Here is a 14,834-nt window from a genome sequence, read left to right as displayed (position 1 = left end):
TGTAGATTGCATACAGGAGAGTAGCTTTTATAGGTTTCAGCTGAAAGGCCTACCTATACTGAGCAGTATGGAAATGGCTTGAGCTACCAAAGAAGGAAGGACCATGTCAGTCGTGCTGACAAGAGCGCGGTTCTTCCAGAGAGTCGAAGTCCTACTCTGAAGATACTTCTCCACAGAAAATTTTAAGACAAATCCTTAGTTCTATCTTCTCCAGCAGGTTTTCTTTTTCTTTTCTAGTTCGGTGGTGAAAACTAAATAGAAAGTTGCCAATTCCAGGTAAGGCATCTGGGGGTTTACTTGATTTAGTAAGTACCTGTTTGGTGGAGTTCAAAAGCAGCCGAGCAGACCTTTAAATCTTTTGGATTTAATTCATTGCGTTTAGGTTCTGGGGCAAGTTCTCAGCAGAGAGGTTGTGTGGTGAAATAGGAAAGAATGTTTTCTCTGTAGTTTTGAGTTTCTGCTCTTCTCAAGAACAGATAAAGTACAGCCACTACGGAGCCCAGGAGGTCTTTCATGTTTTGCTCATAAATGTGTGTGTTGGGGGTTCTGTTTTGCCAGTGCTGTGGGCTTTTCCTAGCTCTCAGTCTGTGGGCTCAGCACTCGTTGCTTAAAAGACCTGCAGTCTAACACTGTGTGTATTGTTTAGGCAGGAATTTCTCATTTGATTTCCATATGATTCACAGGCTTGCTGTGATACCGGCTTATGTCATATGTCTCCTGCTCCCACGCCCACAGAGTTCACTTAGAATCCTCTGCTTTCCTTGTATTTATTTTGCTGCTTTTGTAGTAAAAAGGGTGGCTGGAAACCTCAGTTGCGGAAAGCAAGTGTGGTCAGCTATGACAAGGTTTTCTGGCTCTGCTTCCTCTCTTCCCTCGTGTGTGTATACATACAGATCACAGCCTTGTCTTTCCTTCCGAGGCCAAGATTTGATTACGCTGCATCCCCTCTCTACTCCCTTTCTCCCTCAGCTATAAATGCAAACCAGTTCTTAGTGCAAGCTTTGTGAGTGTTCTGTGCCTTGCTGCAGGCTTTTCTGCAAGACTTGTGCAAAAGATACTGTCCCTGCTGTCAATGCTTCAAAAGCAAACATGTAGCCATCTGGCTGGCACTGCACTGCGAAACAGGCAGATATTAAGTTAGTGACATAGTCTGATGGTATGTTCGTACAGACCATGCTACTCTCGTATCTGAGCTTAATAGTTTTATCCTCAGTCATTCCTGCGCAACAGGGAAGCGCAGTGTTTCACAGAAATTAAACGGTAAGATTGTCGGCCATGCCCTGTTGTCTTGGGACTTGAGCACAATTGTCCATGTTGCGTGCTCGTTGGATTGGATGCTGCTTCTCATCTTCAGTGAGCTGGCTGGCTTTCATTAGGGAAACTTTGTATTGCAGCTCTAGCACTGAGAATAGCATTGGTGTGACTAGCACCAGTCACCTGGCTGTGGACCCAGAGTCTGTTGGTACAGGCGTTCTGGATACAGCCGGTGTCATTTGCCCGAGGTCCAAGGGGAAAGCGAGACAGGGTCTCACAATTGCCAGCTAACCTCTGTGTCTGATTGCCGCTTTTCTGTTGAGCGTAAAATGTAAAGAAACCAAACCAAACCCTTGGTGAATGGCAGGTTGCCTCATCAATGGTGAGCAAAGTGCCTGGGGTAGGTTATCACCCGCCTCTTCAAATGGAGAGCAGGTGCCCATAAGGAGATCCAGACTCTAGAGAATAGGTTAAGTCTGGAGTCTAAAGTCTGTTCTCTAGACTCTAGTCAAAGCCTAAAGTCTAGGTGACGGATTTCCGGATAGGTCTCAAGTACAGATATGCTGGCCTTGCTTTTGGCCTGATGCTAATTCTCATTGAGGTTTATGGTGGTTTTCTTTTTAAACTGAAACACTGTATAATCATTTAGGCCATTTAATTGTTTGCAAGGCTCTGTCCCCAAGCAGAAGAGCAGAGAAGCTAAGTGCTAGGCAGAAAAATGTGACCGGTAAAACCGCAAAAGCTGGAAAAGAATTCAGAGTGTAAATAACCTTTTCCCTCCCTTTTCCGTGAGGCTTCATAATTCGGTTTGATGCAATCTACTCAGCAAAATACAGCAAGCACTTTTTTGATAGGAGAGTTTTGTATTCCAGTTCTTTCAGATACCACTCCTGCCCTGGGGGGTGGCTTTTCAGAAGATGAAGCAAGATATCCAAGAAACTGCTTCACTTGCAATCCCATGTGGTTTACCTGGTGGAAGATGTGTGAGAACGTGCTTTTGATTCCTTTCGCCAGTATGAAGCAGGCGTTACTCCAGTAAAGCTGATGTAAAATCACTTTCAGTTGAGAGTGGTATAAAGTGGAATATATGACTGTGACACCTACCTTGATTGTGTATGAAATCTTGGGAAAGTGACAGGTTATTAAAGCAAAGCCTCCTAAGTAAAGCACCAGGAAAGAGAGACTAGCATTCCCTGTGCCACGGAGAGAAAGTTTGACATCTCTTCTCTGCTCTTAAATGTTTGCCATGACAGAGAAAACAGTAATTATGTGAAGCTGCAGGAAGTTAGTATAACAGTTTCATAAATCGCTCAGATTTTTGCACAACTTGACATAGATTGGATCTCTTCATGCTGCAATATAGTAAATGAGCTTTTAAATTGTATTTTTATACTGGAGCATTGCAAATGTGGAAAAGACAGCAAGGGGTGTCTCCTTCCCCCTTGCTCCCAGTGGCATGAGCAACGGCTAGCACGTTTCTTTTACGGATAGCTATCTAGATTTTATACGTGGCAGGGTAAGCTGTTTGCAATGATAGGCTGTAAAACAAATTAATAATAAAAATTATTTCAGACTAGTTTATGTGGTGAGATTTATGGGTGTTCCAAAATCACTCTGCTTCCATAGTGCAGGATCAGAAGGAAGACATTGAATAATAAAATAAACAAGGACTGTTTATTTTTTAAAAAATGGACTATGCAGCAGCAGCAGTTGCTTTCTAGTTGGATGGGAGAATGCATGAATGTTGAAAAGAGATTAAAGAGGCATTAGGGTGAGCCAAGAGGTTGTGCTTTTTAAAAGAGCAGGGAGGGGAAGCTCATCCATTTCACAGTCTGGCTGTGTGCTTGCCAACCCTTAGTCATGGCCTTGTGATAGGGAACAGAGAAGCTGACCTGACCATTCACTTGCCTTTATATTTAAGAATTGCTTTGGAATAAAAAAATATATACATAAAAATCAGTCCTCCCTGAATGAAAAAAATTAGCTGTTTTTCTTTGGCTGTCGTTGAAGAAAGGACTGTTCTCTGCCTGTCACAAACTTGGATGTGCTTTAGACTTGCAGTGCCAGATGCCCCCGAGGGGATGGATACACAGGTCCCAGCTGGGGGTGACATCAGTAACATCAGCTAACTTAAATTTGCTCAGGACCAGGCAGGGAACGTGGAAGACTGCAAGGAAAGAAATAACTTTCGTTTAAAGATGACAACTTAAATCATGAGGGCAGTAACGCGGAGAATGGTAAGTGAGCAGCGTTGTGCGGTTCCAGTATGGATCGGTTCCGTGTAAGAGGTGACAGCGGAGCACACGAGCGCAGCTCAGGCGTCAGGCGGCGACGGGGAATGGCCTCTTCCTCCCCTGAGAAGTTAAATGGATCACGTGCTCCCTGGCGGAAGCTGTGGGGATTCATTACTCCTTGCAGGATTATGGTGAAGGAGCCTCTCCAGGTCCTCTGTTCTCCCAGCACTCGCAGGAACCTGTTCTCCTGTGGGACACTCTGACTCTTATTTCATCTGCCCGTGGCCCTTCTTCCGGGGAACTCCTTTTTCTCTCCATGGTTAGCATGACTCATCCGGTATTCAAAACCGGTATAAAAATAAAACGGAAAAAGTCTTTGCTCAGAGAGAAGTGTTGCTGCTGAAATGAGCTTTTTGCCGAATGTATTCTCCCATATCAGATGCCTTTGAAAATGCAAATATTTAATAGAAATGCCCATATTATTCCCCAGTTCATAAATGGTGGGTAGGGGAATGAAGCATGGAGTTAAATATCTCCCCCCAAGCGACTGTGAGCAGAAGACCCAGCTGGGGATATAATCCCCGAAGCCTAACGCCCTGCTTCTCTGCTTGCAGCAATGTCCTTCTGTAGCTTCCCTTGTGACAGACTAAGTCTCTCTAGAGCTTATCTATTGCTGCGAGACTTGAAGTTTGAAACAAAGTGAAGCTTTGTATAAAGCACGAAGTGAAGATGGCTGGTGAAGTGGTCCGCGTGACTTTTAGTCTAACCACAATGGATTTTTTTTTTTTTCCTAGTTGCACGTTGGCAATAAGAAGAATGTCCTAGGTATGTAACTGGTGATATTATAAGCCCTGTGCCTGCTCCCCCGGCCTGCCTAGGCTTGCCCTTCATCTCCACTCTGTGCTTTAAAGGCCAAGAGAGCACAGATAGATTTTTAGCCTTAACTTTTAATTTGGTGTAAAATGGCTTCTTCATTGAATAACTGGTCTTGAAAATGTTTTCTAGCAACATAAAAAGATTTCACTTGTATCGGGACACAAGCGTTGCAACAAACGTACAAGCAGCGTGCAGTTCACGCACCTACGTGGTGGGTCTGAACAGGAGGGCCGTTCCCTCACTGCCCCTTACCTTCTGAGTAGGTGCGGAAGCAGCGTTTTAGCTGTGAATGCCAGAAATCTTTAATTGCAGCAATGCCTACCTTGCAGTGAAGAGACAATAAACTGCTTGTTTCTCAGTCTGATACTTTCTGTTGGAAAACCTGCTTTTTGCCAAGGCTGTATCTGTTCAGTACAGTGTTTTTTGTTGGTCGTGTCCTCCCTCCGTTTCCTGCTCCCTCCCCCCGCCCCAAATACTCTGAGAAAAAAACAGATTCATAAAGTAGCCTTGCTTTGAGGCTCATATGTAATTTTATATTTTATATAAAGCCGGGAGCTAACGCTTAGCCTTTTGTATAAGTGGATTCCTAATTTAGTATCCCCAACCATAGGATCTGCGAGCTTTTGTCTGCCATGTTGCTTCCTTTCTGTGCATCCCGGAGCCTTTTGCAGGCATCTCTGAGGCATCATAAGTGGGAAGCAGTATTGTTAACTGTTTTACAGATGAGAGAACTGAGGGATAAGCCTTAGTCACATGATTTAGTGGCAGACTGGAAATAAATTCAGTATTTCTGCTGCTGGGTCCCATGAGCTATGTACTAAACCATGTTTTATTCTACCGTTGCCTTTGCAGCCTACTAATTTTTTTCCCACTATAGCCTCTGTTTCAGCACAGCCCAATGCCTGCTTCACAATAGTTTTCATTTTCTTTTGAGAATAGCGAAGATTTTCTTCAAAATCTCTACCCTCCCCCAGGTTTTTATTTTTAATCATCCCCTGCTGAAAAACTCCACATCAATCTGATCTCAGCTTGTCCTTCCAGCCGGAGAGGGGTTTGTATAGCCCCATCCAGAGCAGAGAATGTCAGCGCCTCTCTGGGTTATTTAAGATACATCAGCTATATAATAAATCTAATGTTGTCATTCTAATGGTAAAATAACTTGGAAGTGAAAGAAGTCAGCTGGGAGAATATATGTGCACTGGAAAAAACATCTAGAATACTGTGCTGGAAAAAGAGTTTGGATGTTGTTGTGGAAAAATCTTGGAAGCTATTAGTCTGGTGCACAGAAGCAATGAAGCAAAACAGTGACAGCTTGTTAATAAAGGGAGAGAATGTGAGAGGTGGTATATTTAATGCATAAGGTACTTGTTAGACTTTCTTTTTTTTTTTTTTTTAATAGTAATACAGGTCCTGTTGGAACTATCCCTTAGGATTGGGAGAAACATCAAATAATCCAGAGACTAAAAAATAATAATACTGAAGAATCTTCTTTTGAGATGATTTGTTTTTGTACTTCCCATCTGAAGACACTGAATGAACTAAATCCATGTGGAAATGCCTTGAGCTTTTAGGCTGGGTATCAGGTGACATGTAGTATGTTGTATAACGCTGCTCGGGGGAGATGTGTTTCACCTGGAGACTCCCTAGGTGTCTACGTTTGCCAATAACTATGCAAACAGGAAAAGGATATTTGGATAAGTCCTTCTTTTTTCCTACCCTTTTCCCTAGAGTATGTCTCACTTCTAGACCACTGGATTTCTTGCTGTGCCACAGTCCTAAGGAATGACGCTGGGCAAGTGCTTTGATGCCTGTGCCTCTGTTTCTCCTGCTGAAAAGACAGTGATAGGATCTTTCCTTTGCGTCGGAGGTAAGATAGCCGAAGAAAGATGTTATGCAGGTATTATTTAAAACTTCCATTCCAGTTGCTGATTTCCTTTAGGAAGAGGAAGTGCTAAATTAATCCAAAATAGGAAATTGTTTTCCTGCAGAGTTTAGGTATATTCATTACATCCCAGAAGGAAAGGGTAGGAGGAATTCCTTGGTTTTGGTTTTTCAGTCTGTAGCTGAGAAGAGGTTCAGAGACCCCTCTTCCTTCCTACCTGAGAAAAGCTGAACTGGGGGCAGTTCATAAAGGTTCCGGTTGGACCTGAACTTTGGAACTTGCTAAAACCACACTTGAAGAGGAGCTGATGATGGTGTCTTGACTGAAGCCTAAATCTGAACCGAAGTTTGACAAATATACTGTGTCTGTATAACGGGCCCACACACAGCCTTTCATGATTGTTTGAAATCCAGTTCTCACGTTTCAAGCTGTGTGCAGGTTTAGGTAAAAACACATCTTCCTTCTCAGTGCTTGGAGGGGAGAGGGAGAGATGTTAATAGATCGCAAGTGCACTTCCTTTCATTGTAAAATATAGTAGACAAGATTTGGGATAAGACGTGATGCAACAAATGCATGTAGTTTTTATTTGTGGAGAAAACATTTGGCCGCAGAGATCAAACACTGGCCTGTTTGAAATAGATTACCTGTATTGCTTGATAAAATTTCCTGCATTCTGTTTTTCATTAGCTATTTTCTTGCAAGATTTATGTATTGCATGCATTAAAAATATGTACACTATGAAATATGGCACAATTTAGACCGAGTGCGGACCTTAGGCATGATGTGATTAAGCTTGTAAGAGACGATCTCTTTTCTGGTTTAATGAAATACAGTTCTTACTCAAGTCAATGCATAAGATCACTTCACTGAAAGCAGTGAAGGCCCAACAGTTTCTCAAAGTCTGAAATGCTCTGTCTTGCATACTTTGGAGTTATATTTTCCCATCTGAGGATGGCCCTTGGTGTTCACAGAGGTATCTGATTGCTGATACCTTGAAGGGAGCCTTTGTATTCTGGGCAGTTTTTTGGTGATTTAATGCGAGCTTAAGCTCAGATATTAAATGCTTTTGGTTCAGTGTTGAATCCTGAAACTTTCCCCAGCCCCAAAAGATTAAGAGATGATTATATTTTTCCAGAATGTCAACTCTGGTGGGAGATTAATGGGAGATTACTGGAGCTGTTTAAGAGGATTCACCACTGAAAGAACTGAATCTTCAGAAGCTGAATCTCATTTCAGGTCCTCTTTCATCAGAACGCTCCAGTGTGTGTGGGGTGGGGTGGGGGGGGGGAGATGGAGAAGGTAGAGAAAGTATATTAAAAATCCCTTTTACATTTGTCTGAAGATAGGAGGAGGGCACATATTCTCATGTGGAATTTCTCTGTAGACAGAAAGAGCTCTAGGCTTGCACAGAGGGTCTCGATGAGCTTCATGGAAACCTGCGTTCCTGTGTCCTGACATTTGTACTGCACTAGGGAGTGAAAACTGCATGTGAGTGAGCAGAGAATTTCCTACCTTGTCTTTTCCTCAATTGCAGAAGTTTCTTCATTTTCTGTAATGTCGCAGTAACGTTTGCACTTCCGCAGCTTTAACCCAAGCATTGCAACACGTTCTAAAATGACCAATTAGTCAACACATCTACGTGAGGAATGCAAATGACATTCAGAGATCACGTTTTTCCTTGACTGCTCTGTAGTAGCAGCCTTTGGGGATCGGTGTGACAGCTGTTAAAAAGTACATAGCAACTCTAGACAACAGTTTAAGTCGGGAAATAAAGAAAATTGTGAACTACAGGGGTCACAAGTGACTTAAAGCAGGTGGAAAGATGTTGTCACTGTTAAACTGTGTCAGGATTTTTCATTAACACTTCAGCTCTCAGCAAACACGTGACATGAGCTGGAGAGTTTCACCTCAGAGAATGTGATATGCAAAGCCACCATGTTAGGAAATAAATTAAGTGTGCAGAGTTAGAAAAAAAGTAGCCTGTGGGTTCTGTCAAATGCCAGATTCTGTAGTGTTTTTCTCCTTAGCAGGCATGGCCAGACTGAGTCACAAGCACGAAAGGCTCACATCAAATGTTATGTCTGCACAATTACGTGAAAGTTTTTACTTTCATCTGAAAATGATGGTACAAGAAATAGCTTTAGACTGCGTCCTCAGTGGCTGAAGTACTGCAGAACATCTGCCTAACTGAAGACCGTCTAAAATGATTGGTCTCTGCCAGGTATTTTAAGCCACTGCGAAGACCCTCAGAGTCTCATCAGCACGCTTTGGTGGTGTTGGACTATCTGTGGCAGCCAAGCCTCCTGTCTTGCCAGCGGAGGCACAGGCTGACCCAGCACAAGTACTGAGACAATGAGCATAGGCTCTTCCATACATCCGTATTTCCATGCACACATCTCTTCATGGGGAGAGTGGAAAGATCCTGAACAGAGCCAGGGCTTTAATGAGCTGTGCACTGAGATATGCTTAGGACTTGTTAAATATCTTAGTCCAGCCTTGATTTTCGCAGCATTGCAGCATAGTCATAAGACTAGCAGAATATTTCTTATGTCTGTGGGACAGTAGTTTTCCTTTTTTAATTGACAGGACAATATTGATGTGTGTGGGCAGCTACTGGGTGATTTTTTTTTCCCTTTCACCTCAGCAATGGCTGTATTTCCTTAGTCCCAGAAGCACTGCCTATGAATTACCATGTTTAATATGTGAAGAATGTTTCTTTAGAGGCTTCCAGATAAGAGGCATCTGTAACACTGCTTTAGTCAGTGATGTCGTGCCATCTCCATGAGAGAATTTGTGATTCCTGGCTGCTTAGACCCTCATAAAATAGGTAACTTATCAATTGTGCTAAATGAGAGAAATCATCTTCCAGCTGAAGTCAGGAACACACATGCTTTGACTGCATTGATATGGGAATAAAAAATTATTAGATGAGCTGTCATGTTGTAACTAGATCAGCACGGTATTTTGTTTTGAAGTGGGATGATCTAAATATTGAAAAAATGTTTTCTAATTATGATCTTTAGTAAAATATTTAAGCATCAGCTGGACTTTTTGCATGTGTTATGTTGTGTTTTTCTTTTTTTAAACACAGTGCCACACGGAGAATTCTTTATCAAGCCTGTTCACATAGACAGATGTATAGCTATGGCACCCTGGCACTGAACTTAAGTCTAACTTAAGTGCCATGCTTAAATAGCTATATGGCTTTTGAATTGGAGCTGCCTTGCATTTGTCTATCTTCAAGCATGAACTAAGAAAGCTCAGGTCGGATTGCACCGTTTTTATAAGCACCCCACATTAGCAAGCAGTGACTGACTGCAGGTTCAGTTGGGGGCTCTGCTTGACGTAGACGCTGCAATTTCTGGAAGTAATAGCAAGAGAAGCTCCCTGTCCTGAGAATTTTAAGACCTAGAGAAATAAGATAACTGAGGAGTAAAGAAAATAAGTGTCTTTATTGTTCGTTACAGATAATAAGCTAAGAGGCAGAGAAGCAGACTTGCCTGTTGTCTCTAGTAGAGCTAGGAAGAGAACCCAGACCTCCTGCAAAACCATTTCTCCCTGCTTGTTGTACCAAGCAACTTGTTAGTTTGAGAGTGATCTGGTTCCAGTTCTCAGGCTATCTAGGCTGATGTAATATTTTGGCTACAATCAGGTGGATCATAATAAATTTTCTGGAATTTTTTCCAGTTCTCTGTTTCTTTTCTTATAAACAACTTCTTGCACTTGGCAAATTCAACCTGTCTCAGAATGCCAAAAGGATAAGTTTTCTACTAATTTCTGAAAGTAAATCTTTTATTTCTTTTCCTTTTAGAGGAAAAAATTAAGTTAAAAGGTCCTACTTAGGTTATAATTTTCTGTGTTTGAATCACCAGTGCTTGTACATCAAAGAAGTCCCTATTACTTCTGCAAGATATGACAATACAACAATGTGATTTCATGGCAGTTTAAGACAAACTGAATTGGGATTGCTGCAGTCTCACCTGTCCCCTTTTGCCTCCAGATGTGTTCCCACTGCCTCTGTTATGCCAGCACTGGCATTTGTGTGTTTATGCAGTGCTTATGTTGATTCAGGAAATTAATGTCACCAAAGTTAAGCCTACTGAGTGAGGAGGAAAAGAAAAAAGAGAGAGGTCCCTCTCTTCCCTGAATTAGGATACGAGTGCACAAACGCTGATTCCGAAAAAAGCAGAGGTCAGGAGCACAAAGCTTGGGGTTGAAGGGGACAGGCAGGAGCGCATCTGCTCTGATTTTGGAGGTAGTTCCATGGCGCTTTGGAACCACCATGGCAATAGGTGGCAATGGCAGTATCAAGCTGTCAGCTCATTTTTAATGCCCTAGGCCTCTTTGTGATGTTACTTGTTGTCTGTGTCAGTCTTTATGGAATGGGTAATGCAGAGATATATGGGAGCAGTCTGCCCTGAAGCGTGTTTCAGCGATGATCTTTCATCAGGTCAGCTCCTTACAAAGGGTGAAAGGGGATTCTGTCTCCAGACAAAGATAATAGTCCATACAAGTAACAGTCACCTGTGGGGTAGGTTGGTGTGAGAACGGTTGTTTCAGTATCGAATACTGTTTGTTTGCACTGCAGACCCCTAGCTAGTTGTGAGAACAGCCAAGGGATAAAAAACTTGTTTTTATTGCCTCAAGTCTTCAGGTACCTTATCTAAGACACAGAGGCTCAGGTTGCAAACCCAAACACAGGAGAAACATTTCTTTCTTTCTTTCTCTCTCCCTCTCTATCTTTTTTTAAATTTTTTTTTTTTGGACAAGACACCTCTTTTACATCTTGGAGATAAGAGTAGTAAGGGCTATGATAGCGGTGGTACTTTGACATATTTCCTACCCTCAGAAACTGCAGCTTTTGCCACTTGTCAGAGGCAAAATTCATGCATTTTTAAACGCTATTTAAGAGAGCTCTGGAAACTACATGTGGCCAAAACTGAGAAGTTTGGGTTCGGTGGGTTTTTGTTTTGTTTTTTGTCTGTACTTAACCAGTTCTTTGCTCAGTCATCTTTTTCTGATAAAACTGCAGTTGTCAGGTTCAATCCAAACATTTCTGCTTTTTTACTGCTGACTTTGCATAGTTTTATACTCTGGCAGTGTCCCCAGGTACTGAAGAAAGCCCTTCTATCTAGTCCTTACCAGGTAAATGTTAACTGTGATCTACAGGTTTATTGGTAAAAATGGGATTATAGGGAGAAACTCCAAGCAGTAGTGGAGGAAGCCTCTCTCCTGTACTCTAGAGATAGTTTGGTGGACATGGTAATGACATTTCTCAAGGTGAGATGAGGGAGAACACTTATGCCCGAGTGAGACACATAGTGAAATACAAATAAAATTGTTGTGCAGCTGGAGAGCAAAACTCCTACTGGCTTCGCGCAGCACAGATATTTCCACATTAGTTGCTGTCAGCATGGAGACCGCTTGACATTATTAGGTCAAAGAAAGGTGCTAATCCATCACAGAAAATAGCTTGGCGCTTGGTCTGAATTCATTTATCTTTGCTCTGCACAAATGCTTTGTTCCTTATCCTTCTTTGAATCAGGCCAGCCTAATACATTGGCATCTCAATCATCATTTGGCTCCCACTGTGATGAAGAGGTACTGGTCAGGCCTGCAGGGCCCTAAAAGTGAATCAGTGATTTATTAGAAAGAGTAGTGCAGGAAGGTGGAGAGGATGTTGAAGAAAATAAGTAGGAAGGAGAGTGTAGTGGTTTTCTGTCCACGTCTGCCTGATTATTTTGCCCTGAGGAACTGGAAAACAGCAAAACCAGACTGAGTCTCTTCAGGTTTCAAAGCCTGGTATTAAAAACATATTCCTTTACCTTTATGTCTCATCCTGGTGGTCTTGAAATTACCCTGCAAGAATACATGTGGAAACTGAATGACTGCTCAGTTAGCTACAGATTTCATCAGTATTAAGAAGAGGCATGTCCAGACTCTTTTGGCTTACCCTTTGTTTATTATGCTGCTTTTCAGGGATAGGGCGTCGGGGAGAATGATGACATTGGGATTGAAAAATATAGTGTTATGAATTCCTAAAGACCCTGAGAATTTTTTAAGGAGAAATAAAATATTTTCAAAATATATGTCAGGAGAGCAGAAGTGGCTCTTCCCTGCTGGACTGTTTTCCAGTCTCTCTCCCCTTTCATCACTAACTCCTCCTTGTGGTAACTTTTGTGGTCCTTTCCCACCATCTTTCTTCCTTAGATCTATTTCCAGGCTCTCTGAGCCTTCTTTATGTTCCTTTCCCCAGTACTTTTGGGGAAAAGACGGGCCTAAAGTAAAATTGGAACTCCAGAAGTGTCTACGCTGTGGAGCGTCTGGGTTTCGGATCTGAGCGCTCTCTTTCTCCCATTCCAATCTCTACTCGTTCTATATCTGTATTTTGAAATTCCCTTAGTTGAGCTGCAGTGGCGTCTAGTTCTAGCCTTTACCATCTTGTCCTGTTTTAATAGAACACTTTTCATTTGAATTGTTTCTTCACATATTTGATGGAAGAGAGTTTCTGGTTTGTGGGAAAGGGATTCTCAGATAGTGGAGTCTTCCTAAATCAATATCTGCTGTGATTCTAGCTTCTGCTTTCCTCCATGACAAATCAAAAAAAACCCCACAAACTGCTAAGGTACCTTTTTTTTTTTTTTTTTTCTTGGCAGCAGCCCAAACTATTAATGTCACTAGGATATAGCGGTTGCATACAAACAGCTGGATCCAAAAAGTGATTACTTATGTGGTATGTGATTATTTATGTGGTACGGACCTTTTCAAGTGCTTTCATGCTGTGCATCTCTGCTACACAGCAGTACAGATGTTGTGCGACGTCATCTGAGAGAGAACTGCAAGGTACAGGCGGCATTGTCTGGGTTCAGCAGAGAACGAACGAAAGAAAAGCTCTGAATTTCATCTTACAGCCTGAGGACTACAGATGTTTTATAAACAGAAGCTAAGGTTATGATAATTTATTTTAGAAAAGTTTTTGCAGCAATGATATTTTTCCCTCAGTAAAAAGCCTGGGTCTGAGAGCTAGGGCTCCTTCCCCCCCCCCCAAGAATTGTAGGAAGATTCCATGTAACCTCAATCTTCAGAAGGGCTGTGAGAGATGCTAGAGCTTTTCTACCCCGCAGGATCCACAGCATTTTCCAACAGTGATGGAGATGGGGTTCAGCTGCTCTTGTGGCAAAAGTATGAAAAAGTGCCACTTAATTTTACAGTTAGTAGCAGAGCATTTATAACATTTAAAGAAATGTTTTTGGTTCTGTCTTGTAGAAATTAGTAGTACAACATTACAACTTTATTTGTACTTATTGTCTTTGAGAACAACCACCTCTGTGTTTGGCATGCTGGCTGCTCTCTTGCTAAAGCCGTTCTGGCACATCAGGGCACGCTCTCTGGAAGCTACACAGTACTATTCCTTCTGGGGACGCTGCTGGTGTCCCTGTGTGTGTGCTGTGTTGTGAAGTAATGAGAACCTGTCTTACTCTAAAAAATACTTGCCTTTTACTTCTGCCATAAGGTAATTTTTCCTGGTTTTTCAGCTTCTCAGCCAAAGGAGGTCACCTGTGTATAAACAGTTATGTTCGGAGTGCCAGGAAAACAACTGCTGGCAATGGCCTGATTCTCTCTGTTACTGGGTTCAGCTTCTTTGATATCACCTGGTAGGAAATGGTGTAACTGGAATTCTCCTGTGCAGGAGAGCTTTAGTAAAATAGCACACCAGCAAAATCAATTTTTAAGTGTTTGTATGGTGCCCATGTATAATAAAGATATCAAAATGTATTTTCCCTGTTTAAAAACAAAACAAAACAAAACCAGAAGATGGAGATTCTAGTTTTCATCCTCTAACACAGATGCCATGTTAGGAATCTGAGACATGTGGTAGCGTTTCCAGATTCTTCAAAGAACCGTGCCCATCCAGTCTGAGTGCTATAAACAGTGCTGCTATTTATACTTATGCAAAAAAAAAAATACTGTTCTATAATAAAAATACAGCCAATCTGTTTTTTCTTTAGAGCTATTTAGAGTATTGAAACAATGCTGGCAATCCATTAATCTGAGTGGTTTCCTAACCAAGTATTTAGATCCTAATGTAAATGTCTATAAATAATACAGTGGCAACAACATTCTTTTGAAAACAAAACTCAAAGAGGTACTGTTTGAAAAGTGAATACTTGCTTAGGGCGGTTATATTTAGCGCCCTAATGGAAGTGCACAAGTTATGCTTTTTATACAAAATACAAAGGGCTACAACTGAGAGACTTGGACTCTGAAATGCATTTGGCACTTAAACAGTGTGAAAGATAGGACAGAGCCTTGTAGTGGAGGAGGGTTTTTTTGCTAGCTTTAAAAATATCGCCTAATTGTTATAGTGTTGCTAGTGCTAAAGAGTACATTTGAAAATTGCTGTTGTAGCTGCTGCTGTTTGTAATTGGTGGTAGTCCTTGCAAGGCTGGATTGTGAGGAGAGTACGAACATTATGATGATGAGTGTATGATGCAGGGCAAGAAGGAAGAATATAGATACGGATGTGGAGATGGTATGAAATAGTGCTTTAGTAGCACAGACGAAATGAGAAACAGGCCAAGGTAGTG

General features: G+C 41.9%; 1 protein-coding gene across 7 annotated transcripts in view; it reads left to right on the top strand.

The window, feature by feature from the left end:
* The window catches only part of ABTB2 (ankyrin repeat and BTB domain containing 2), a 169,817-nt gene that overhangs the window by 92,303 nt on the left and 62,680 nt on the right, over positions 1–14,834 (top strand). The window contains exon 1 of one of the 7 annotated variants that reach the window (XM_068945450.1): positions 6,116–6,231. The exons of the other annotated variants lie outside the window; for them this stretch is intronic. Within the exon in view, the coding sequence (XP_068801551.1) occupies positions 6,147–6,231 (85 nt within the window). The 5' untranslated portion in view covers positions 6,116–6,146. Of the gene's footprint in view, positions 1–6,115; positions 6,232–14,834 lie in introns of those variants that run through there. 7 annotated transcript variants of the gene reach the window in all.

The sequence above is a fragment of the Struthio camelus genome, chromosome 5 (genome assembly GCF_040807025.1).
Source record: "Struthio camelus isolate bStrCam1 chromosome 5, bStrCam1.hap1, whole genome shotgun sequence".
Lineage (NCBI taxonomy): Eukaryota > Metazoa > Chordata > Aves > Struthioniformes > Struthionidae > Struthio > Struthio camelus.
This window is presented reverse-complemented; position numbering and strand designations above follow the sequence as displayed.